The sequence below is a fragment of the Natator depressus genome, chromosome 11 (genome assembly GCF_965152275.1).
Source record: "Natator depressus isolate rNatDep1 chromosome 11, rNatDep2.hap1, whole genome shotgun sequence".
NCBI lineage: Eukaryota > Metazoa > Chordata > Testudines > Cheloniidae > Natator > Natator depressus.
Window position 1 is genome coordinate 55,212,232 of NC_134244.1, and position 27,292 is coordinate 55,239,523.

Sequence of the window (27,292 nt, forward strand, 5' to 3'; positions counted from 1 at the left end):
GCCCCCATTCTAACCCCTCCCCAAAGTCCCCACCCCAACCCCACCTAACACGTTATCACTTGTTACATTCCCGTACTCCAGTATAGGTGATGGAAACCAAATTTTGTTTTCTTCTGAACCTATTTTAGTTTGTCAGCCTGAATCATAAGTTGTAATTGTGCAGTCAGTGTTAACATTGTATCTGTTTTGGAGGTGCTCAAGGACTCAGACAGGAACTCCCCATTGAGCCCTCTTAACCCTATTCTGTCTCCCAATCTGTTCTCCCTGTCCTCCTCCTCCCCCCATCTTGTGCCTTTGTACTCCTGGGGAGATTTGCAGACCAGTTTGTCAATTTTCCATGTTGGAATAAGCTGTGTGTACAGACAAACCCCTCCATCGCATTGAAAGGTGTTAGAATTTATACATACTTTAGTATTCTAGTATTTTATATATATGAACACATGACTATTGTGTGGAGCATATAGAAGCTGGGATCTGAGCATATTTTCTTTGATAAAAATAGGGCCTGATGGTAAAAACAAAATAATTTGAGAGCTGCTGCTGTAAATAGACTGAAAATTTGGAACAGAATAGATAGACATGTTTTTATGCTTGGGAGTTGTAAGCTCCTCTCTCCTATGTATTGAGACATCTACGTACTTATATAATTAATTCATTAGGAGTTGTTTGTTTTTCAGTTGAGTATTTATTGATCCTGATTTTAAATAATTTTATGGTGGCTAATGCCAGGTGCTGGAACTTCAGAAATGAAGCAGATTGACATGGGTGATTTGGTGAGGTTATATTGGCTTTAAGTTATGATCACAGGTCGCTTAAACTGTTTATCCTCTCAAAAAAAGGTACCAGTCAATACTAACCACTACTGTTAGAGATGCATGACTTGCATTTGAAAGGAATGTACTAGTAGCACTGTATGTGATGATCACATGAAAAAAGATCACAAGGCTGGCGAAAGGATTATGATCATGCTTTAGACATGAATTTCCTTGTAGGAATATTTTAGTCTTGATCACATTTTAAAGAAAAGGGAGAGTTTTGATGTCCCTTTGCTTTACTAGATAGACTGACTCTGATTGTAAACAAAAAAATTCTGATCTCAAAGAGCCTTCAGCATTAATAGATTTAAACATGCTATCCTTTGTTAGACATTCTCTTCAGTTGTATATTAAATTTTCAAAACAAATAATTATTGAGGAATTCGTATTTATTTTTGCAAAGATTCCAGCTTAAGCAGAATGTGATTGCCCACCTCTTTCACAGATTGGAGAAACGTGAGAGCCCATCTTTCCTTATCCTCCAGTCCCTCCATTGGCTTCCTGCCTGCCTTTGCTGCTTGTTCAAGACCTTGGATCTAATCTTCAAATTTAACAGGTCTTGACTACATTAGCGGGATTCGGGCTGAGCTTCAGTTGGTATAAATCCATTTACGTCAATTGACCTATGCTGATTTACCTCACCTGAGGATCTAGACCATTCTGATACACTTGTGCTTCTCTGGCTCAAAGCAGATTACAAAGTCCAGAATGAAGCATGTGAGAGCCAGAGATAAAGCTTTCTTGGTTAAAGGGTTACAAGTGTGAAATCAGCGTCTAAAGGAAATCACAGTAACACAAAATGTGACCATGCTATAAGGCCTTCCTCTTTGACAAAACCTTTCCACTATACCCAGAATGACATTTATAACAGCTTATTTCTTCCTCACCACCTTCGCTCCCCAAAAGAATACCCCAAGCAGAGCTTTCTGTAAATGGAGAGGGTAGAAGAGCCAAAGAAGCCTGCTAGAGGCATCACTTTTGCCAGTATCTTAACCTGAGAAAGTGCTTGGACATTATGATGGTGGACACTAATACAAAACCTTAAATAGATGAGTGTATATATAGGGTAGTAATGACACTTTTAAATGATTCTATGAGTCAGAAAGTTGGCTATGTGAAAATTACCCATCTTATTGATTGATCTGACCTCTGTGGGTCAAATTGGTCTCAGTGCAGGAGTGGGGTGTGAAGACAGATTGTTCCTCTCTAAGGGTTGCTGGAGGTGGTTCTGGGTATTTGACCAGATGACTAAAAAATTGACAGGCATTTGATTAAATGACAGAGCATATTGTCATTCTAGACAGGTGATGGAACAGATGTTTTATAAAAATCCAGCTACAATTTATTATGAAGTTCTAACCAAAATTTTATTGGAACCAAAATCTGGAATCCCATTCTAATGCAGAAGCGTCTTCCTCACTTCTAAACCCAGAGCTAATGGGAGCTCTCGTGAGGTTGAATCTTCACCTTTCACGTCTGTGGGGTTGGGAAGGGGGTAGGAATGAGCTTTTTCAGGGATTTCTGTGCACATGCATGCTCTGCAGTAGGCCACCAGAATATCTTCAGGGTTTGCTGCTCTGGCAGGGCATGTCTTTATGTTCTGCAACTAGATGATGGAAAGCTCAACTGTCAGGACTCCTGTTTGCAAAACTCCTTCTGTGGGTATGGAAGCTTCCAGCACTACTTTTCCTTTCTTAGCACAAGGCAGAACAGAAGATGAGAGAGGTTCTGTTACTCTAATCCTCATCTAGGACCCAGTCCTTCACAGTCAGGAAAGTTTCAAAGCTTTGTATATAAAATGTCACTTCATGCTGAGTCCCTTATCTCAGGGACTTCTGTGTCAGTGCTACAAGGCTCATACCAAGGTTTATCAGGGTCACCGGGCTAAATTATTCTGTGGGCACTATCAAGTAAAATTATCACTGTGGTTGCATACAGCTTTGTATCTTTGTGCTGGTGGGTGCCCCATATCTCCTCATAAATGACAGTGAAACATATCCTGTGATGGAAGGTGCTATGGTATAGATGTGCATTCATAAATATGTGCAATATAATTACCGTTTTTGTCATTTACCATTATTTAAATGCAGATATTTTTCTTAACCTCATCACTGTATGGATGTTATAAACACTTTGAATTTCTGCTATGAGTTTTCAAGGAGCCTACCTTTTTATAGGCTATGCAAATATAAATACATGAGTGGAGGCTTTTATAGAAAATACTAGAGGGTGTGGTTGTGTGTGGGTTTTTTGTTTTTTTAGTTCAGAATTTTATTGATTTAAAGTTTTTTTTAATCAAAGATAAGATTTACATACAGTTACAGAGATGGTTGCATTGGAAATATTTAAATAGCGCTTTTTTTTCTTCATTTTAAGTGTTTTCTTTTGTGTTTCTCATAGGAAACAGAGATGAAGGTACACATGCACACAAAATTTTGCCTCATTTGTTTGCTGACATTTATCTTTCATCAGTGCAATCATTGCCATGAAGATGGACATGACCATAGCGCTGAAGAGAGCCATGTACACAACCATAATGACTATCAGATCTCAGAGGCACCATATCTCCAGAATGGAGGAGCGGAATCTGCACCAAGTAAACTTTCAGTGCTGGAAGCTGAAAATGAACAAAAATACTACATTCAAAAACTTTTTGACCATTATGGTCAAAATGGAAGATTGTCATTTTTTGGTCTCGAAAAACTGCTAACAAGTCTTGGTCTTGGAGAGTTAAAAGTAGTGGAGATTAATCATGAGGATATTGGCCATGATCATGTTTCCCACTTGGATGCTTTAGAAGTACAAGAAGGAAAGCATTTTCATTCTCATAACCATCCTCATTCTCGTAGCCACTCAGGTCCAGAAAACCAAACTGTGAATGGTGTATCTACAAAGAGAAACCATAAATGTGACCCTGAAAAAGACACAGTAGAGTCATCTGTGAAACCTGCCATTAAGCGTGTTCGTGACAACAATCGTCGCCACCACCATCAGCGTCATCTGCATCATCACCTTGACCCTAATGGTACTACTCATACTCATAACGATTCAGTCACTCAGAGTGAACATGGAGAGCCAAGCCATGAACCTTCAACAGAGACAAACACTACCCAGGAACAACCTGAGAGAAAACTACAGAAACATAAGAAGAGACAAAAGGGAAAGAAATTCAGTGAGACATCAGTAGATACTGCACAAGGTTTTGCTCAAGACCATGATCCAGGTGATCAATATGAGCACAATCATGTTCATAAACATGATCATGTACACGATGCATCTCACTCACATGTACACGTTCACGAACATGATAATGACCAAGCCACCGGTCATGGACACCAAGATCCTAATCCGGGTAATGAGGATGGGCATCGCCATACCAGCAAGCGTGAAGCTCCTCATAAACGGATTAGTGTAAGAAAACATGCTATCTTTTCAACGCATAGTCACAAGGATCACAGTGAGGATGAACATCAGCATGAAGAGGTGAGTCTAAACCAGAACTGGTATGCACACAATTGTTATTGTGATACCATAAGAAGAGTAGTACTCACAGATAAAACTAGTACTAATAAATGGGTATGACTGTTATACACAATCTAAGTAACAGTATAAAAGCACTAAGAAGTTTACTACTACAGTTTTAGCCCAACTCCATGATTTTCCATCCCGTTTTGTCTTTACTCTGTATCTCCTCTGTCTCCACATTGATGAGATGCTTCAAATATCCTAAATGCTAAGTATATTGCACTTCATATATTTAGAATTATTTTTTCTTACACAGATTTCATAAGTATCATTTTACAGTTTTGCACGTCTTCCTGAATCTCTTGCATCTTTAATGATTTTCAAAGACCTTTTTGATGTTGAAAAAATCTCTCTCTCCTCTACGTGTCCCCAACTTCAATCTTTATGGTCATAAACTATGATGATGAAGTGAAGTAGATGTGTCACTAAATAAAAGTCTAGCTTCTATATTATGTACTGTATAGTTGTCTCTTCATACTTCTACCCATTTTCATTTTTGCTTCTTTACCTCTCTCTAAAGGCTATTATCTCTTCCATTCCCATTTAATCCTCAATGTTAATCTTTGTCCCTTAACTTTCAAAAAAAGGATAGTGTGTTTTATTGATTTAAAGTACTAAACAGAACAATGCAATATATTGGACTGTATAATCAATTTTAGGATTACATTTAAAGTGAAAACACCAAACACGTGCAGCAGGGAGTTGAGAAATGATGGGATTCTTATTTCAGGGTTATCCTCTCTTCCCCATGGCAGGCATTGTTTGTACTGCTGTTTTTCATTAATCTTCCCATGTAATTGAAAAATATGACATTTATTGGCAGTGACATTAAGTACTACTGAACACTGGAGGCTGTATATTATATATAGTTTCACAGCCTCTTTTTTTATTTTATTATTTTTCCTGGTTTAGTGTACACCCGTGTTTCAAAGGTGACAAGTTATTGGTCAACATTTCTCCCTTTTCTGTGCAAACCTTCAGAATGAATTTCTAAGCAGCAGACAAACTCTTTAATTTTCTACAGCTGCATATATTCTTCAGTGAAATCACTATTACATGTTTAATTTGTTGCATAAATTGCTTTCAGTGTTTAAATGTCACTCAGCTACTGCGGTACTATGGTCTTGGAACCAACTCTCCAATATCTCCTGACTTGTTTACGTACCTGTGCCCAGCATTGCTGTATCAGATTGACAGAAGACTTTGTATTGAGCATTATGATGATTTGCTGGTTGAAGACTTGAAGAAAGATAAAAGTGAAGCAGCTACAAATAAGGATAAAATAGGTGCATCAGGTAAGATAGTCTTCATAGGCTGTTAAAGAATGTTTTGTCTCTGTTATTTATTTTATTTGTATTATCGTAGTGCCTACGAGCCCTGGTCATGGACCAGGACCCCGTTGTGCTAAGTGCTATACAAACTCAGAAAAAAGACAAATCCGTACATCGGGAATTCAGTGGGTTTTTTAAATTATTAGTAGTGTTTCATTTTATTTGAATATTGATTCATAAGACTTAAGGTAGATTTCACAGTAAAAGAATGGTTGAAACTTGTTAACTGATCTTGTTTTGTAAATGAAAATTGAGATAAATACACTTTCAGACTTAGGGGAAGTAGCAGTTGAGAGGAAATGTGGCTGGAGTGCAGCTGTGTTCTCTTGCTGCCATGATAAACTGTTGAGCCCCCCCACCTCCCCAATATACTCTCATATCGGGGCACGAGGGTACCTAGGACACGTGTGGTCCGGTGGACACTGCTGATGGGAAAATCTCTGATCAGTAGCGTACAGGCGCAGTCACACCCTGATGTGGTGCGCGCATAGGGACACACATCTCAAAGAACTTCAGGTACTGTACAAGGAAATTAACCTCTCCTTCCACTTCAGTTCTAGCGTTGATCTTATTTTGCAAAATCAACAATTTTGGTGCAGCAAGATAGGAGAATTTAATTGAGGGTTTCTGGTTACAGTTTATACTTCTGTGATTTAATATAATTTCACAGTATCAAAATAAAATTTTTCCTTTAATTTCACTGCTGCTGTTTTTGTAATACATGTTAGAGAATTCCCCAATGAGATTCCTCAGCGGCATTTTTTTTAATTCTTCATTTTATCTTGAGGGGGAAAAAAAATATAGGCTTTTCTTCCCTTTTTTTGAAGTTAAGCTAAATAGCCTTTTTCTCATGGGTTTTAAAAGTAATCTGTTTTGATATCCTGACAAGGATTGTATTTTTAATTAGGGCTTACTGTGGCCATTATCCATGTAGTCTAATGGAACTGTAGTGTCTCTAGTAGGCATAATTATTATTTAAAAAAACTTGGGGAAAATTGTTTTGCTTTGAAAATAAAGATATTGTCAGAGTCACAGGGCCTGGGCTACAGACATGCCAGATCTCGCAAATTGATCACGAGAGTCGCAATTTCTGTGTAAAATTAAGAGCTAGTCTACACTGGCAATGCTAAAGCGCTGCCGCAGGAGTGTTTTAACGTGCCTTGTGCGGTCGCGGCGCAGTGCTGGGAGAGAAAACCACCTCAATGGGGGGCGTAGCTCCCAGCGCTGGGAGCGCTGTTTCCAGTGGCGCTTTACAGCGCCTCAACTTGCTGCGCTCAGGAGTGTGTTTTCACATCTCAGATGTCAGAATTAAATCCTAACATTTGAGAATGAGGCTTAATTTTACTTAGAAATACTGTCAGCCACCCTGGGCATGGCAACGGTTCCTGCTGTCAGTTTCCAGGGCTTTCTCAGTGAGCATGGGGTGGTGGGGCCAGGCTCCTGCTGTCAAGCCCCCGGCGACTTCTCCCCTACCAGCCTGGGAAGTGAGAGAGGAGACCCCACTGCAGCCTTCCCAGGCTTGGGGAAGATGAAGGACCCTAAGAAGTAGAGGTGAGGCCGGGAAGGCTGTACTACGGCAGGGGAGGCTGTATTGATGATAGATTCTGAGCAGATGGGTAAGTGCTGGGAGGGTGAACTGCGGGTGGTGAGTCGCTAGGGTAGGGAGGCTGAACCGATGGGGTGGTGATAGGGGCTGGGGGACTGAACTGGGGGGGGTTGGGTGGGGACAGAACTGATGGGATCTGTGGGACAGAATTATTTGCTGGCAGGAGACAAATGTGGGGGTGAGAGCTCCTGCAGCAGGGGCCAAAATCACCTTATACAGTACATGGGGAGTGGGCAACGCTAATTGTCACGTGCACACACCCTGGGGATGGGCAAGGGGAGCTCAAAAATCAATAGACTGACCTAAAAAAACAAATGTCATGATCTTTGGGCCAATCTCTTGATTTTTGGGGGTCCAACTCATGATTTTCAATCTCTTGAAGTTGGCAATACTGGGTCTATGTCCCAGCTGGTAACCAGTCTCTTGGGAGCAACCTTCTAGCAGGCCTGACCCAAAGGACCCACACAGGTTCCACGGGGCAGGCCCAGGGCCTCCAAGACTGGGCCTTTGGCACCAGCCACTCTATGGCTCTCTGCAGCAAATCCAGCCAAGCCATAATCCTGTGGGAGGTTTTGTATTGTACCCCTCAGTATTTGCAACTACACAGGTCACCTTTCCAGAACAAGGTAGCCATTTTATTAGTCACCTGGCCACAGAATCTGAAAGTCCTTAGGTTAGCACAGAGAGGCAAAAGTTAAGCTGTAGTCCATCCTGGCCAGCCCAGTGCCATGGTGACGCAGCCAACCTGTAAAGGACTCCATTTCTGGCTCGCTCCCTCTGTCTCCCTTTGTCTCCTCAGGTCTGTGCCTCTGAGTTCCTCCAAAAGGGCTGCCCTTTTCCAGTCACCTCATGCCTTGTTCTCCAACTCAGTTTGTATATCCCACCTGCTGGGGTTTCTTCTTTTTAGGTGTTCATTGTTCAGTCCTTTGGGGCTTTCCTTTGTCATGCTGGACTCTGTTGATTTGGGTTGGTTTGAGTTCTTTAATGACCCTCTTCATTCCACCCAGACAGCAAGGTGACATCAACACACTTACTGTCTTCTGTGCTGTTCTAGGGGCAGTGTTAACACTTTTGCACCCACATCGTAGCAATGCAGAGGGAAACAGAGGCACGTGTAGGATTCTTAAAAGTGTTACAGATTATTCCCACTTTGTCACAGTTACAAGTAGTGAATATTGGTTAGTAGTTTGCAGGTGCTTATTAGCATGGTAGAAAAAATCAGGCTTGTATTAATTATGTCCTGATAGATGTTGTTAATTGTTGGGAAGAGTGCCCTTCTAGTCATTATTTTTAATGACTGCAGCATCATTAAGAAACATTTACTTGTTCTATATAAATCTCCCATAGTGACACAGCTACTACCTCATTAACTTGGTTCAAAGATTGCTGTAAACCAAATGCTATACGGTGGGTGTGGTAGTAGATTGTTTCACAGGGTAGGCTCATTTTAGTCAGAGTTGACCCTAGCTTAATTCTCAAGAGGGTTTGTGAAAAGGCCGCTAAGCATTTTCTACCAATTACAATGTTGAAACAGTGTAGAAAACTGTCATCTTATACATGCTTTGAGCCAAGCTAATTAGAAAGCTTCCACAGATGAGCGCTTCTTTTTGAAAGTATTTTCTATTTCAATAATGAGAGAGGGAGCTGATGAATAACTAAGTTTGAAGACCTTTCCCGTTTTGAGTGACCTAATTTGCAAAATAAGTGAAGCTCATTGCAGACATTTAGCACTTCTTATGGCATCTGATATCTTAAGTATAAATAAAACATTTGCCAGTTGAATGTAATGGCCTGTGAATTGCTGGTTTGGGGTTGTCTGAAAACAAACTCCTTGTTTGTAAAACTGTTTGGCCTTGAGGCAGGGCAGCTTGATTAGATAAAGATGTATGTTCTTTATCTGTAGTAAATCCATTTATGTTATCCCACTAATTAGAGTTAAGTTTTACCAGATGGTATGGTGGCTGGTACCTTTATGAATAAATACATAAAGCACAAAATAAGAAATCTTCAGTACTTAGGGATAACTTTATTCTGTAGGTAAAGAGTAATAGGTTTTGTACTGAAATAAATCCCTGTCATAATTACATTTAGCTAAACTGATATAAACATTCTGAAAGTGATACAAATATGTGCCCAGTATGCAGGGATACACTGTTGTTTTTTTAAACTGTTTAGCCAAATATCTGAAAAGAATGTATAGACAAGTCCTTACTATGCTATTTTTAAGTTACAGTGAATGGTCCTCATTAGGGTTGATTTCAGAGGGTTTTTTAGTTAACTGAGCATTAAAAACTTCAATGGACTGTACTATAGGGACAGGTGGAGGGACAAGTGTGCCCCGTCCCCTCTTGGGGTGGGGCGGGGTAATTACTTCCCCGAGGTCATGTCCTTACAACCAGCCTTTTGTCTTGTGGTGGTGAGGACTAAGTGAAAAAGTCAATATGGCCGCTCTCCTCTCAAGGTTGGGTGGCCCAGTGGCCAGAGTCAACTACAGTGGTCCTTGCGTTCAGGGCAGCGCGGCCTAGTGGCCAGAGGCAATATCACAGCCTCCAGACACGGGGCAGAACATTTCCTTCTGTCCCCATATTCCTAGTCCCGTCTTTCCATCTTTGTTCCCTCCCTAAAATGTAATCAGGTGTGGTATGCTTTTAGTTAAAAGATTAATTTAGGAGGGGCTGGGATTCCTCTCAGTTTGAACAAAGTGGAACAAAAATGTATCAGGTTTCAGAGTGATAGCCATGTTAGTCTGTATCAGCAAAAACAATGAGGAGTCCTTGTGGTACCTTACAGACTAACAAATTTATTTGGGCATAAGCTTTTGTGGGCTAAAACCCACTTCAGATGCATGGAGTAAAAAATACAGTAAGCAGTGTGTGTGTGTGTGTGTGTGTGTGTGTGTTATACCAATAAAATAAAAACCAGCAGGATCTTATTAAAGGGGAAAAGGCAAAATACCACATTTATTGTGAATACAGAAAGAATGATAGTAAGCAGTTATAGCTATAACATTCCATTCAATTTCATATTTATTCACACATTCATTCATACACACACACACACACACAGGTTCTGCAAGGTTGTTATCTTAGTTGCCAGCCTTAGAGTTGCTCATGCCAAGCCACTGGCTAAGTGGCCTGGACATGAGGAGGGAGCAGGGCCTTTTCAGATGCTCGTCTGATGCTCCTGGAAGTTGGTTTGCAGAATGAGACCCCAAAGTTCTCACTTTCTAGAGTCTGTTTTTATAGGAATTTCTTCCTATGCCAATCTATGGGAATTGCTTCATCATGCTGTTGCTGAATCAATCAGCAGATAGCACATTCCTGACGGCTCCGTGCTGCTAGATGTTATCTTGTTCTTTGGTTCTCCCATTCTTGAGGCTGTTGGGTGGATTCCAGTCTGCCCTCCGGGGGTCCTCTGGTTATTTCCACTTGACGCCTTCTTCAGCCCATGGATACTGGATTCTTAGGCTGGCACCTCCCTGATCATTCAGTTATTACCCACACCAAGCATCCATCCACATACATCCTCTATCTCTATTTTAATCACAATTGTTAATACAACAAAAGGGCGGGGAGTCTCTGGGTGCTGTTTCTGTTGTTACAGAGTATTGCTTTGAGTCTCTCTCTGTATGAATTGCTTTGAGAACAGACTCTGTCTTAGAATGTACTAACGCAATTAGCAGCTTGCAGGTTTCACACACAGAGGGAGAGAAACAGTACCAAAAACCAAGAGACCTCTTAATTAGTAGTACCCTGGAATTTAAACTATGGGGAATCAAACTCATTTGTGATTTTAATACAGAGCTTCTTTAATATGATCCAACATAATGTGTGTGTGTGTGTGTGTGTGTGTGTGTGTGTGTGTGTGTCTATATATATATATATATATGACACACACACACACGCACATACAGCACATGAAAAGATGGGAGTTGCCTTACTAAGTGGTGGGTCAGTGCTAATGAGGCCAATTCAGTTAAGGTGGAAGTGGCCTGTTCTCAACAGTTGACAAGAAGGGATGAATATCAAGAGTGGGAAAATTACTTTTGTCGTGCTAACGAGGCCAATGCAATCCAGGTGGACGTCGGCCATTTCCGCTTCCAGTCTATATTCAGGCCTAATTTGATGGTGTCCAGTTTGCAAATTAATTCCAGTTGTGCAGTTTCTCATTGGAGTCTGTTTTTGACTTTTTTTTTGTTGAAGAATTGCCACTTTTAAGTCTTGTTGTTGAGTGTCCAGGGAGATTGAAGTGCTCTCCTACTCGTTTTTGGATGTTACAATTCTTGATGTCTGATTTGTGTCCATTTATTCTTTTGCGTAGAGACTGTCTGGTTTTATATATATATGATGGCATATATCACATTGGTAGATGTGCAGGTGAACGAGCCCTTAATGGTGTGGCTGATGCAGATGGTGTCCCTTGAATAGATATGCAGACAGAGTTGACAGCTGGGTTTGTTGCAGGGATTGATTCCTGGGTTAGTGTTTTTGTTGTGTGGTGTGTAGTTGCTGGTGAGTATTTGCTTCATGTTGGGGGGCTGTCTGTAAGCGAGGACTGGCCTGTCTCCCAAGGTCTGTGAGAGTGAGGAATCGTCCTTCAGGATAGGTTGTAGATCCTTGATGCTGCGCTGGAGAGGTTTTAGTTGGGGGCTGAAGGTGACGGCTACTGGTGTTCTGTTACTTTCTTTGTTGGGCCTATCCTGTAGTAGGTGACTTCTGGGTACCCTTCTGATTCTGTCAATCTGTCACTAATTCTGGGGATAGATCTTTTTTAACCTACAGGTGAGGAGAGGGGTTAGGGAGTCAAAGGGTATAATTCCCTTAAAAGCAAATTTCCATTTCAACAATTTAATGACCCCATTTTCTTTCTTTTTTTTATTTTTATTTTTTTCAGTACTTTTGTCTTATGTACATCTTGAACAGTGGCTCTCAAACTTTTTTACTCTTGACCCCTTTCACATAGCAAGTCTCTGAGTGCAACCCCCCTTATAAATTTAAAAACACTTTTTTATATATTTAACACCATTATAAATGCTGGAGGCAAAGCAGGGTTTGGGGTCAAGGTTGACCCCTCGCAACCCCCCATGTAATAACCTCGCGACCCCCTGAGAGGTCCCGATCCCCAGTTTGAGAACCCGTGATCTTGAAGCTTTCCTCCCATCTTTATTGCTGGCAAACAGTTTTAATTTTGGGGGGTGGGATTCGTGTTAACATCTAAATTTTCTCCATCAAAGGCTGAGCCTTGTTTCTTTTTCATAGCTGAAAATGTATGTATAAAAATAGCATGTCTTATAAGGATCATGTACCTAAGACTAGCAACCCTCACCTGGCAAAGGAGAAGTCTCTCTATTCCATAAAAATCTTGTTAAAATTAATGGCAGGTAGGAAATGTCCATAAAACACAGTAAGCTAAAAGAAATGAGGCTATCTTTCTGCTCCCCTGTGTTTTTATAAGTTTAATTAATGGACTACAGAACCAAGCTTTTGCAACTCTGCATTAGGAAGAATAACTGAAGTCTAGTGCCTCTCCTAGCTCATTTGCTTCCTTCATGCTCTCTAACATGTTTTATTGTTGAAATAAACCTTTGAACACTGTTTACCTGTGTAACTAAAGATAAAGTGAATAAATACAAGATTTTATTTCTTTCCATGTTAAAATATTTCAATACAAGTAGATTATCAAATTCTCACTACTCTTGTAAATGCAAAAAATTTCTAGCCCACATAAAGTATTAGCTGCTTGCTAAACAAATCAGAGGCTAAACTCTGCTTTCTTGCACCAATGTAAGTCCCAAATAATTCAGCAGTGCTTGGGGTGAGAATAGAATTTGGCCCTGAAACTTCCTCAGAGAAGTGCAAACATTGTTTAAAAGGTTTTAATAGATTAATTGTAAAAGCCCTGAAAACTTGAGTTTGTAATGAGAAATACTGATAGATGCTTAATTATAATTATTTTGGATGTTTATAAAGGCACAATTTAGGTTGACAGGTCACCTTCCTATCAGTTAATAGAATGTCATTCATCACTTATAGGAGTTTTCTTCATGTTCTGTTGATAAACCATTCTGTATTAATTTTTTTCCCTCCTACAGCCTGGCTTTGTGGTATCATTTCTATCACTGTCATTAGCCTGCTCTCCTTGCTAGGCGTGATCTTGATACCCATCATTAACCAAGGGTGCTTCAAATTCCTTCTAACCTTCCTGGTTGCTCTGGCCGTTGGAACACTGAGTGGAGATGCTCTACTCCATCTGTTGCCACATGTAAGTACCATTCCACTCCCACACCAGGGACTTCAGGTTTTAAAATTCCCAGAGGACTATTCAACATGAATATCAACAGTTAAAGCATTGATTATTTGTTATGTTCATTGACTGAGCTGTAGATTGGGACCGTAAAGGAAATTTTAAAGCAGCGTTTCTTTAAGTTAATTTGACCTCTGTGTGTTTCTTAAAAAACATGGGAGTGTTAAAACTACTGAAGTATCAAGAGTGTGCTGAATTTTTCAATACATGTGGTAAATGTTGTAGAGCTCCTATTTTCGTTTCTTGAAACTTCTGTTCTCAGAAATTTTGGAAAGGTACTTCAGGAAGATTCTGATTTGAAAACCCCTGAGGGAGGGTCACAAGCTACCAGTTCCCAACTGAATATTTGTGTGTGTGTGTGTGTGTGTGTGCTTTTAGTAACAAGGATGTAAGCCTGGTTTTGGATCTTTTTTGTTATAAACTGTGCCCCATCCTTCCTTCTTTTGTTTGGGTTTATATATTGTAGAAAACCTAACTCCGCAGGAGTATTACCAGGAAATGTCTCTTAAATCCAAGGAAGATGGGGTTTTAATGAGTTGCAGTACATTGACATTTATTTGAAGGGAGAAAATGGAGAGAATGTATTCTATGAACTTCCTTGGGTTCCTTGGGCATAATTCTTTTGCCCTAGACTATAAAGTTTACTTATTGTTTATTTTGCATAATCCATGATATACATGTTCTAGGGATGTATGTGGTGACAGAGTTTGGAAGTGTGTTTTGGGTTAGAGCTAAAGTTGTTGGATTGTTGTTCTTGCTACTAACAATGCAGGAACTGTAAGGATAATCGACTTTTGTATGTTAACTGGTTATTTTTAGCTTAGTTAATGAGCAGGGCCAGATTCTCATTTGCAGTTAGTTTCCTTCACACCTGAGTGGTACAAAGGAGCTGAAGTCTGTCCATCTAACTGCCCTGTTGAAACCTCTCTGGAGGAATGTTTCTATTGATAGCCATTGAAGGCAGGTCTTTCAGTGAAACAGTTATAATATTTGATGGACCTTTTTTGAAGGAAAGAGACTTTATTTTTTTTTTAATGGGTTTTTGGTAGGTGTTGGGGGGGGGGTTTTTGGTTTTTTTTTTTTGTTTTGTTTGTTTGTTTTTTGGCAGCACAACATCACATGTCATATGGACCTGAAGTCACTCCAGTTTGCTGAAATTGAAAATTCACGTTGTGGCTTTTTTTTCCTTTCCTAATAGTCGCAAGGAGGCCATAACCACAGTCACCACGAGGACCGCGGTCATATTCACGAAAACAGGCATTCTCATGGACATTCCCATGGGCATGGAACAGGAACTGAAAGGTTTCTGGAAAAATACGATGCAGTATTGAAAGGGCTCGTAGCTCTTGCAGGCATTTATCTTTTGTTCATCATTGAACACTGTATAAGAATGTTTAAGCACTACAACAAACAAAAGGTATGTGCCACGTTTTCTCATTCTGTATGTCATCATTTAAGATAATACTTGGGAAAATTGCATCCTATAAAAAACCCAAAGATTTTCTTAGGAAGATAAATTCTTAAACACTCTACTTGAAAAGTACTCTGCATGGTGCAGTTTGAAAGTTTTGTAAAAACTATTAGCTGTTACTCACCTATTTTCATTCTGGTTAGTAGTGTGTGAAAAACTTGACTGGGCCCTTTACTATAAGGGGTTGCTTTTCAAGCTGTAAATGACTCTGTTCTCGTCCACAAGATGTGGATATCTTGAATTGTCTCCTGCACGTAACAGTCATAGTAGACTAGCAACTAGCCAAGATGATGACTGAGGAGTTCTTAAGCAAGTAAGGATCACCGCACGTTGTTCCAGTAGCTGGTGATCTGCTTGCGAAAATGTGAACTGAAATATATGGAACATTCGGATACTATAGTAATAGGGGCCAGATATGTACCTAGGTAAATAGGCTAACTTAAGTGACAGGCTGTCTTATTTTAAGAAGAGATATTACTGGCACATTCAGCTGAGGGAGCTGTACTCCTTGTAGAGTGTATTCATTTCATATGGTAGTGACTTGCCTGACCATAAGATGGTGGTGTACAAAATTATGAGTCCATTTACAAGGCCTCTGAATCATTAGGAATTTCTCTCCGTAAGAAAATATAAAGAATTACAGACCTTAAATTTAAAACTTGAGTAGCACTCTTTCTATAACTCTCTTCATCTAAAAAGGATTTGGTTTCCTCTCATCATACTTTTTCACATGAAGGGCATTTCTGAGAAAATATGGCAGAAGGGGATGAAAGTGGAATATACTGAAGGGGTTGTGCCACCACCTGCCCTGCAACCTTGGGTTCCTCACAATTCTTCGTGTCTGTAGCTCCCAACATGAGCCTCTCACAAACAGTGTGTCTGTGTATAGCTACAGCCCTGGTCCAGCAATTGTGACCCCAGCAGCCTGTCAGCTACACACCAGCCACACTGGCTTCCAGCAGCCTTGATTACTACCTCCAGGGTAATCCCAACACACTCCGAGTCCTGGATTTTCCCCCAAAACATGTATTCTGCACTGCCCAGTTCTTTCCTGGACAGATATTAGAGGTCCATTGCCCCTATAAGGGGTCAGTGTAAAAGTTTGCTGCTTTAATTGGAGTTACCAAACAATTCAGTTTAAACACAATGCTGAATTCGTTTTGATTAAAGAATAAAACAGGTTTATTTAACTGTAAAGATATAGATTTTTAAGTGAGTACAGGTATAAGGCATTGAGGTCAGAAATGGTTACAAGAGAAATAAAGATAAAACACTTCTTAGCAACTGAAACTTAACAAACTAGACTTGGTTCAAAATAAAATTCTTACCACATGTTCCCAGCAGCATAGCTTACCAGATTCTCAAGTCAGGATCTGCTCTCAAAGTCCAAAGGGCTGGTTTCTTTGTCTTCTGAAATGAAAGAGTGAGAGAGGGATAGAAAGAGAGAATGCTTGGGGTGTTTTTGCCCTTCACTTTTGTAGTTCAGTAACCCTTTGAAATGGATCAAGTTCCTGTCTGCTGTAGGGGCGGAGACATGGAGTCTTGTGGTGAAAGAGGTTCCATGTTGTCTTCTAAAATGCTGATTGATCTGTTCCTGCTCCCCTTCCTTGCCAAAGAATAGGTGATTGTCTGTAAACTTTTGACACCTGGTTAGAGGCATCAGCTTGTCTTTTGTCTTTGAGAAACAGGTTTACGCCCTCCCCAGACTTGTCTGGTAAACACATTTCCATCACAATTTCATGTTATGTTCACAACTTTACATATAATGTTGCAACCGACATTTCAATATGATATTGACCAGCAAGTTATTAGTTTTCAAGTGATACTTCACAAGGTGTATTTTGTACAAAGATTATTTAAAATTGCATGTAGGGTGTCAATATAGGGTGCATGGATTTACATACATCTTCCACTAAGATTAATTAATTAAATCCTCCAAACTGGTGTGGAAAACCTGTGGTCCTAGCCTGTAGTATTGGTCATAAAGCACACCAAACAGGAAGGGAACAAATTTTCTTCATTAAATGCAAATTTAAAACGTGAACAAATTAAATGAATCTAACAGTTCTGTATGGGAAGTGTCTCTTGGCTAATACAACTGGCATTGATGATGTATTCTGTGTATGAATGGTGCTAATTTAGGAAATTATACATTATTTGATTATGTAGATCTGTGGTCTATCGCTGAAAATTCCCATAATCTGTAGCAGTGATGATCTTCTTGAATATCTGAAATTCTGTAGTTTTGAGAACCATATCCAAAGATAATCTTACTGAATATTAAAGTAATATGTATGACAAAACTACGGTGAACCTTCCTTTCCTTTCAGTTTTGCTACAAACTAGGCACTGACAGTTGTCTGTTTCAGTCTAAACAGAAGTGGTGCAAGAAAAAACAGAAGACTGAAGAATCACCAATTGGAAGGAAGCTTTCAGAACACAAACTGAATAGTAGGCCAAATGCTGACTGGCTTCAGCTCAAACCCCTGGCAGGTAGACATGAATGTTGACAATTTGTCCCTGCCATTTAAGACTCCGAGCAAAGAGAGTCATGGCATGTAACCTATGGTTTTGTATGTTAGCACTCCCTCTCTGTAAATCTGTGTTAATAAGACTGGCATTACCTAATCAACTGTCCTCATATAAGACTGCAAGCCCCAACTGTAGTTATAGAAGCACTTAAACACTCTGCTGTGAGAGCCTTGCTGTGTTAGATGGCTTTCCTTTCTTTTAATAGAAAATGGGAATTTGGCTTCTAAGAAAAAAAAAATTTTCACTTAATTGGCAGAATGCTGATTTAGACAAATGGGTTTGAAACCATCCAGTAAATCTCCCCCACCACCTCATAATAAAAACAAAACCATTATTTTGTTTAACTGTAGAGCCTACAGCTTTTTGAATTGCCATAGCAGTAAGGATCATTCCACTTAGATTAAGGTCCGTCTCTTGAAATAGTCTCAAAATAATGTGTCAAACGGTTTGTCCAGTAATTTTATCTGTCTGCATAAACTGAATTAAGAAAATGTCAAAGAACTTTTAAGAGTTGCTTAACTTTGATTTTGAAATAATGGGTTGTCGTCTTGGCCAGTGTGAAATAACCCTTATTATGTTTATCTGTTTATCATTCCTGAGACACCCTTCCCCCTCCCCCCAGCTAGATCATTTTATCACTTCGACCTGAGCTGACACCAGCAAACTTATTGCACCTGGAACATGCTAAATACTTCCCAGCGTTTAATTCACTTTTTTCCTTGTTCTTTGTTGTTGTTGGGGCTTCCAAGTAAAAAGTTGGGGCTTCCAAGTATAGGCACGCCTATAAAACTAGTCACACTGATGTACTACATTGTGAAACAAGCGCATATTTGTACTGCACCTTTCTTATAACTTTAAAAAGCTGCCATGTTCAGACACAGAGGTTGCTGCACTCCAGTGCTGGTTGGATGACCTGTGTGTGCGCATGCATACAGAAGTAACCAGGTTAAGTTTTCAGTGTACTTTGGCCTCAGTCTTTGGCCTGTGAGAGATTTTTATTACTCTATTCTTGACATATTTTTTTTCTGCTTTTTAGCTCTGCTAAAACATGAGCTTTGTCTAATTATGTCAGTAGCAAATTATCAGGTACAAGCTAGGTCAGGCTGAAAGTGGCTCTGTGTACTGCAGATGACTTGTTGTACAGAGCAGTTGCATTGCATTTGAAATTTCTGCATGACCTGCAAACATTCCACAGTAAATAATGCAACAAAAGAGAATTTTGTTACTCCAGCTGCATGTGGAAACAGTGATCTTTAGCTTGGGAAGTGTTGGCATGTTTAGTAGGCTTTTCTGTTTTCTTCTTCTGTTTTAGCAAAGCAGTTGAATATCTGAAAACATTAATATGCAATGGCATGCTTGCTGGTGGTTTCTTACTAAAGAATTAATGCGCCGTGTCTCTTTCTCTGGCTTTAATACAGGTGCAGATGACTCAGTTGTATCTGAAGATCGACTTAATGAAACTGAACTAACTGATCTAGATGGCCAGCTGGAATCCCCTCCTAAAAATTTTCTGTCTGTCGAAGATGGAAACAACATACACTATTCTCACAATGATGTCTCTCACTCTGTTCACGACCATGATCTTCATGATACAGAATATGATGACAACCATGGAGAGGATAAAATAGCTAGGAAACATAACCATCACTGGCATCACAAACATTCCCATCATTCTCATGGTCACTGCCATTCTGGAAAGGACCTGAAAGATACTGGGATTGCTAATATAGCTTGGATGGTAATTATGGGAGATGGCATCCACAATTTTAGCGATGGTTTAGCAATAGGTAAGTAAATACAAGGTGTTGAGTATATTCTCTATGGCTGTACCTGTCATAGGTAATTTTGGTAAAATTTCCCACTGGTGAAGCTCTATGGGTAACAGTAATATCAGGAGGATTAGTACAGATGAGGCTCCAGGTGGCCACTAGCATTTTGTTTAATCTTGCGCAGAGCAGGTCTAAGTACCTTGGTGTTTAAAAATGCCAGCAGCTGTGGTATAAGCCTTGTCTATGCTAATTTCAGAAAGGGGAACTACTCAAAAATGAGGAATCTAGCTAAATGGCAGTTAGAAGGTACAGTCATAAAAGTGAAATGCCTGCAAGCTGCATGGAAACTTTAAAACACCTCAACTTTAAAAGGCTCAAATTAAATGTATACCCCAAATTAAAAAACAGAGGACTCTTGTTAGTTTCTACACTACAGTGATATTCCCAATGACGTAAGTTGCCCATTACATTGACTTAATAACTCCACCTCTGTGAGAGGCATAGCACTTACATCGATGTAGTTAGGGCAACTCTGTGTCCGTGTAGACACTTTGTTACTTACTTCATTGTTAGCTGTCAGCCCCATGTGAGGCTGATAGCTGGGTCCACGTGCTCTCCCCCCCCCACCCGCCCTGAAGCTGACAGCCTGAGCTGTCAGGTGGGTGCTGGGCTCACAGCTAAATACCTCTGACCCCCGGTGCTGACAGCCCAAGCTGTTAGCCAGGTGCCGGGCTCACAGCTGGAATCCCCCCCTGCCCGGGAGCTGACAGCTCAAGCTGTGAGCCCTGCACAGGGCTCAGTTTCACAGCGGGAAGCCTACCAGCAGTGAAATTGATGTTCTTGTCAGTTTCACGGCTGCTATTGTTTCATGTTTTGTCTCCTGCTCCTGCTATGGGGGTGGGGTACCAGCTGTGAGCCTGGTGTCACATTGACAGCCAGGGCTGGAGTGGATATGTTAAATAATAGCAGCTGTAAAACTGACAAGAATGTCAGTTTCATTGCTGGTAGGCTCTCTGCTGTGAAATTGAGCCCCATGCTAGGCTCACATCTCTATCAGCCCTGGGGTGGGGCTCTAGCTGTAAGCCCCCTTTGGATGTCAGTGCCCACACTCTGGCTATCAGTACCCCACAATGCTCCACTTCAGTCCATGTAAGCACTTCTGGAGAGAACGCGCACCACCAGCAGAAGAAGGGTAGTGTGGACATCAACAGCTGAATTAATTGCTGTGGTGGCTATAGGTTGACCTAACTTAAATCGACCTAATTTTGTAGTGTAGACAAGCCTCTAGAGAGAAACTGGAACAGAAGTAAGCAGCTTTTGTGGCATTTTGGGTTCTGTTATAGCATCTTCCATCCAGATTCACCCAGAGCTTACCAGTGTCTTTGGAAGTAGAAAGTGCACTGTTCTGAATATTTCACATGGGAATAAAAATGAGGGAAAGTACTATCCAAAGTACAGCTTATTAGAGATGATTGCTGGGCTGGTTTTCTTAACACTAGGTGGCATTGTAGTGCAATAGATTCTGACTAAGTGGGCTTTGGAGTGGGTTGGGGAACATATTTGCCCACTAGATGAGGAGTGAACCAAGCTACTCATATGGCTCTCAGATAATCACTTCAAAAAGTGCTGCAGTTGGGGCTGGCAACTAAACCCTGAAAAACATATCCTGCAGTTAGACCCAAAAAGCCGTATTCTTTGCTGATGTGTTCATTGTGCTCCTGGAGAGATGAGAGATCAATAGAGTCATAGAGTTTAAAGACGGAAGAGATTGTATAATCTGACACTCTGTATATCACAGACCATTTAAATTGCACCCAGTTACCCCTATATTGAGCCCAATAACTTGTTAGGCTTTCTTTCTGGAAAATACGTTTAGCCAATCTTCAATTGAAGACATAAAGAGATGGAAAATACACCACTTCCTCTGTTCAGTGTTTAATCATCCTCACTATTTTAAAAACCTGTGACTGATTTCTAATTTGAATTTGTCTGGCTTCAGCTTCCAGCCATTGGTTCTTGTTATGCCTTTCTTTGCTAGATTAGAGAACTCTTTAGTACCTGTTTTTTCTCCCTGTGATGGTATTAATACACTAATCAACTACTTCAAAATCTTCTAATGGATAAGCTAAACAGATTGCTGTTTTAAGTCTCTCACTGTTAGGCATTTTTTCCAGGCCTCAGATCATTTGTGTGGTTCTTATCTGTCCCCTTTCCAATTTTTCATCATCCTTTTTTTGAAAATGTGGACACCAGACCTGCATGTGGTATTCGAGCATCAGTCTGACCACTGCCATATACAGAGCTGCAAACCACATCCTGCTCACTACTCCCCCTTTTATACATAGTCATCGTTTACCATTCTGCCAGTCTGTGTTAGTCAGCAGTGATTTTCTATTTACTTCCGGATCATTGATGAAAATGTTGATTTAACATATTCATACATAGTACTCATCCTGGCAAAACCTCACCAGAAACACCCCCGTTCAATAATTCCTCATTGAAAACTGTTTTTGAGATCTGTCAGTTAGTGAGTTCTTAATCCCTTTAATGTGTGCTCTCTTGGTATTGTATAGTTCTGTTTGTTAATCAGAATGTTGTGTGTTACTAAGTCAAATACCTTACAAAAGTCAAAGTATATTACGTCTATGCAGTTACCTATATCAAGCAAACTAGTAATCTCATCCAAGAATGAAGTTGTTTGTTGGACAAGACCTATTTTCCGTAAAATCTTATTTACTGACATTACTTATATTCCTATTCTCTAATACTTTATCAACTGAATCCCATATCATTTCCATTATTTTGCCTGGGATTGTCCTCAGTTATTGTTGGACTGGAAAGTACTTAATCATCCTCCTGTGATATAAGAACATCATTCTGCTTCTTTCCAAATATGGAACAGACTTATTTATTAATTGCTTCTGCCTCTCCTGCTTCATTATTCACAAGTTTACCATTTCCATTGAGTAATGGGCATTCACCGTTGCTAGAATTTCCTAATATACTTTAACAATTCCTTATTGTCTAGCTCTGGCAGCTAAGGACTTTTCCCTGGTCTTCTTAGGCCTGGTCTACACTTTGGGGTGGGGGACATCAACCTAAGATATACAACTTCAGCTACAAGAATAGCGTAGCTGACGTCAACGTATCTTAGGTCGACTTACCTTGCATCCTCACGGCGCAGGGTCGACTGCTGCCATTCCCCCATCGACTCCGCTTCCGCCTCTCGCCGCGGTGGAGTACAGGAGTCGACAGCAGAGCGATCAGGGATCGATTTATCGCGTCTACACTAGTCTCTTATACATTTTCTGCACTTCTTAACTTCTAATTTACATCAATCGCTATCCGTTCCCCCCACCCCCCCCTTTTTCCATTAGTTCTAGAGTGCTTTTTTGTTTGTAATTTCTGTCCTTGCTCCTTTGCTGTAATAGGGTTGTCTTTTAGCTAAAGTACTCTTGGCCTTCAGCTCCCACCCAAGGGCCCTGAATTCTTCTATAATTTGGAGCAGTGGTTCTCAACCATGGATACGTGTACCCCTCGGGATACGCAGAGGTCTTCCGGGGGTACATCAACTCATCTAGACATTTGCCTAGTTTTACAACAGTCTGCGTAAGAAGCAGTGGCAAAGTCAATACAAACTAAAATTTCATACAGATAATGACTTGATGTATACTACTCTATATACTATATGCTGAAGTGTAAGTACAATATTTATATTCCAATTGATTTATTTTATAATTATATAGTAAAAGTGAGAAAGTAAGCAATTTTTCAGTAATAGGGTGCTATGAAACTTGTGTATTTTTATGTCTGATTTTGTAAGCAAGCAGTTTAAGTGCGGTGACAGTTGCGGGTACACAATACAAATCAGACTTCTGAAAGGGGTACTGTAGTCTGGAAAGGTTGAGAACCACTGATTTGGGTAGTTCTGTGTGGTGCCAAGTCAATGTGTAACATCAGCAGTGGAGATTTTCTGGATGACTTCATAATCCCATCCAATTTTGTGGTTGCATTTCATATTTTCATTCCCTGGAGACAGCACACCATTCTTTTTTGTCCTTGGGTCCCTTGGTAAATTCTCTGTCTGCTCTTCTTAATATGGAGTTGCTGATGACAATTGTTTGCCTTAAGGTGGCTGAACAGTCTCTGATAGTACTTGCTTCATACTGCAAGAAAAATCACCAGGTACATCTCCTGTAGCTTTCTTTTCCATTCATCCAGAGCTACATTCTCTGATAGTTGACTCGCCGAATAACTGATAACAATTTGATGCTTCTGGCTGGGTTGTATGACTCGCCCCCACCCCCTGCAGGTTCCAAATTGCCAGTCTGCTCTGGTTTCTATTCTCTCCAGTTGTCTTATCACTGATCCTTTCCCTTGTGGCATATCTGACCACAAATTCCAAATGTGGTTGCCCGAGCAGTCTTTTTTTCCCCTCTGATGTGCAGTGTTAAAACTTGCACTACCGGACCATGTATTTTCTAGTCCAGTATGGGAACAAATCTTGTCTTTCAGAAGAAAGGAAAACATGCACATCAAAGCAGATCACAACAGTTGTTCCATCCATTGTCTATATCTGCTACCTGATGTAGAGCCAGACCTAAACAGTAGGAGCTACGCTCCCTCCGAAACTCTCCTATTTTCCATTTCTGTATGCTTGCTCAGGAGTTTGCCTGGCAAGTGATTTATATTAAACCTCATGGCTCAACCCTTGTTAATAGGGAGGAATTAGGTACTCAGACTTCAAACACTCTGTCTGTTCAAAGCCACCAACACAGACTTGTCTCACCTGGCCTGATCACAACCTTCATGGAGAATAGACAGACTGAATGCAGTACTCACTAAGTCCCTCTGCTTCCGAGCACAGGATCTGCAGTTAGGTGTTTGCTGCCAAAGGGTGGTGGTTTTTTTTTTTGCTTGTTTGTTTTTTTAATAAGAGCAAGGAGAGGTGCGTTAATAGGTGACCTTTAGCCCCTCATTAACAGCTGTTACTGCCAATATCAAAGTGTAGGGGCCAAAATCTGGAGAAGTCTCCTTTCTTATCTCCAACCTCCTCCCAAAATAAGACCTGAGCTACACTAGCCATATTGTCCAAGATAGGGCACAAAAATTTTCCCGATGTAATGTAGTTGACCTAACTCTCATTTTAGATGCAGCTCAGTTGATGGAAGAATTCTTCCTGCAGCCACCTCTCAAGGGAGTGGATTTACTATAGTGATGGAAAAAACCTTTCTGTTGCTGTAACAAGTGTCTACTCTACAGTGGCTTGGTTGCAGCACTCTAACTGTGGAGTTGTAATGTTTGTATTGTACACACATAACCTAAATTAATATTGTTGTTGTTTGGTATCCAGGGGAAAAAGTAGTAAAGCAAGCAATAGCTCATGGATTAAATATTATTATGAACTTCCTGTGTGGAAAGGAAGAACAGATAACTGGGTTGTCCCTTTCACCCACTGTTATCACCTTTGTGTGCTTTTCACATTCTTTAAAATGTAAAACTGGTGCAGTACGTTTCATGAGAATATAAACCCTTTGCCTCTTTCCAGTTTGTTCTCAAGTCCATACCTTTTCCTAAAGATCTGTTTTTTCAGATGAACTGAGCAGCATGGCATGCAGCATAATGCCAATCCAGTAAGCTACAATGCTTTTGCACACACCTTTTACACACACTGGATACACACTACTAAGAACAAATATTTAAAATAATAGTCACATGTAGGCTGAAAAATATTAGAATCTCTGAAAAGGGAACTCTGTACATTACCTATCTATTGATGTTTAACGTAGCCAATAAAATTAAAATGCCATTATTTGCATCTTATTTTTCCAGGAGCAGCTTTTAGTGCCGGACTGACAGGAGGAATTAGTACATCTGTAGCAGTGTTTTGTCATGAGCTTCCCCATGAATTAGGTAATTAATTCTGTAAACTTCAAATGTAGATGTTTTTGGTCTCTTTGACATTGAATGAAAAGGTACTATATGAAAAATATATCCACAGGTTATCACAATAGTAATGAGGGTAAACAAAATGCAATGTGAAAACCATTAGGATGACCATTTACACCAGAAGAAACTCACATAGAGAATATGATTATAATATGCCATTATTCAGTGTGTATAATCAGAACATTAACGTGTATTTTAGTAGGAATCTAGCGTCATCAGTATACGTTCCATTCTGTATGTGAAACTTTCAGAACGCATGTTGTTAGAATGTTCTTACTGAATACATTTGAGTACGTTGTTGGTTGGTCATGTACTTGTGAATGTATTGTTCTGTCAGGGATAGGCATCTGTGAATTTCATTCAGCTAGGAGTCATAAGGAGGCTTACTGTATCCACAGCCAGTCAAGCCTGTTTGATACGGGGTCCTGCAAATAGAAGAGGTGTGCTGCATCACATTGCATATGGTGATACTAGAGAAAAAAATTGCATAGGCAAAAAGGAAAGTTTTATGAACATGACTTTTTAAACTGCAGCCATCTTGCTGCTGAACTGCTGTTTTGGCATGTGCTATGTTGGGGAGTCGGTATGGATTATCAGGATCCATACAATTCATAGTAGACTGAGTATATGGGAGAATATTTTGCTTCCTTGAAAATTAGGAGTTCCAGGCAGGTATGTGCATCTGAAATCCATTGGCACTAGGATAGAATTTTTAAAGCAGTTATTCTTTAAGGCTAGCGTTATCATCGCCATTTTACAGATATTTTTTCACAGCTCAGTGTGGGTAGTGATATGTTACAGTCCACTTCTCCTTGACTATTTTCCCCTGCTGAATTACAGTTCTGCCACTTGCAGTCTTCTCCATCCCCTAGAAGTTTTGTAACTGGAAGACCTTTTGAGACACTGTTTTCTGAGGCCCTGGTTTCACTTCTAGAGATTTTTAAGACTGGGGGAAAGAATAAAATGATCATACCAGGAATTAAAAGAATGTTGGCAAGTTTTCTCTCTTTAAAATTATCCTTTTGTCTTTACTCTCTGTTCTTGCTTTCTCCAATACACCATACTTTTGTAGTAGAGGTCACTTCTAGTGTTTCAAACAAGCATATATAATGAGTGACGTGTCCCGCTAATGTCTGTTATTACCCAGAGAGGACCTAGCTAGGGGCTTGTTTGTGCTCCTCCAAGAGAGCAGTAAAGCCACAAAATACTTGTAAAGCTTTTAGAGATCTTTGGATGAAAACCACGATAGAAGTAAAACAGATTTAGCCTGCCACCATCTCTCTGAGGCAGGTAGGAGATTACAGATGGGGTAATGCAGAAGTTTTTAGTATTGGACAGCAATGCTACACACAACAGTTTAGGACAAGAAGTGAAACTGCTGGAGAATTTAAGGAATTGGAATGTATGTTATTGGAGTTGGAATTTGTACAGGATAATGGAATTTAATTTAGCACCTTGTCATAACCATACAGCTAAGGGTAGCCTAGAATTCCTCCTTACTTGTAAGGGGTTAAGAAGCTCAAATAACCTGGTTGGCACCTGACCAAAAGGACCAATGGGGAAAGAAGATACTTTCAAATCTGGGGGGGGAGGCTTTGTTTGTGCTTTTGTTTTTGTGTTCTCTTGGGAAGCAGAGAAGCACTAGGTCAGAAAACTCCTTCTCCTGTAAACCATCCTAAAGTGAGTCTCAGTATTGCAAAAAGAGTAAGTAAATAAGGCAGGGTGCGTTAGATTACCTTTTGTTTTCAACTTGTGAATTTTCCCGGTGCTAAGAGGGAGGTTTATCCCTGTTTTTTGTAACTTTAAAGTTTTGCCTAGAGGGGAATCCTCTGTGTTTTGAATCTGATTACCCTGTAAGTTACCTTCCATCCTGATTTTACAGAGGTGCTTCTTTTACTTTTGTTCTTTATTATAAAGTTCTGTTTTTTTAAAGAATCTGGTTTACCTTTTTGGTTGGTATGTTATTCTCAAGCCTTCCCAGGAAGGGGGTG

At 40.2% G+C, this 27,292-nt stretch overlaps 1 protein-coding gene across 3 annotated transcripts in view; it reads left to right on the forward strand.

The window, feature by feature from the left end:
- Positions 1-27,292, forward strand: part of SLC39A10 (solute carrier family 39 member 10) — a 78,118-nt gene that overhangs the window by 20,275 nt on the left and 30,551 nt on the right. For all 3 annotated transcript variants that reach the window (XM_074967799.1, XM_074967798.1, XM_074967797.1), the window contains exons 2-8: positions 3,216-4,298; positions 5,428-5,635; positions 13,369-13,538; positions 14,779-14,997; positions 17,421-17,544; positions 19,002-19,370; positions 25,185-25,265. In XM_074967799.1, the coding sequence (XP_074823900.1) occupies positions 3,225-4,298; positions 5,428-5,635; positions 13,369-13,538; positions 14,779-14,997; positions 17,421-17,544; positions 19,002-19,370; positions 25,185-25,265 (2,245 nt within the window). In that variant the 5' untranslated portion in view covers positions 3,216-3,224. The remainder of the gene's footprint in view (positions 1-3,215; positions 4,299-5,427; positions 5,636-13,368; positions 13,539-14,778; positions 14,998-17,420; positions 17,545-19,001; positions 19,371-25,184; positions 25,266-27,292) is intronic.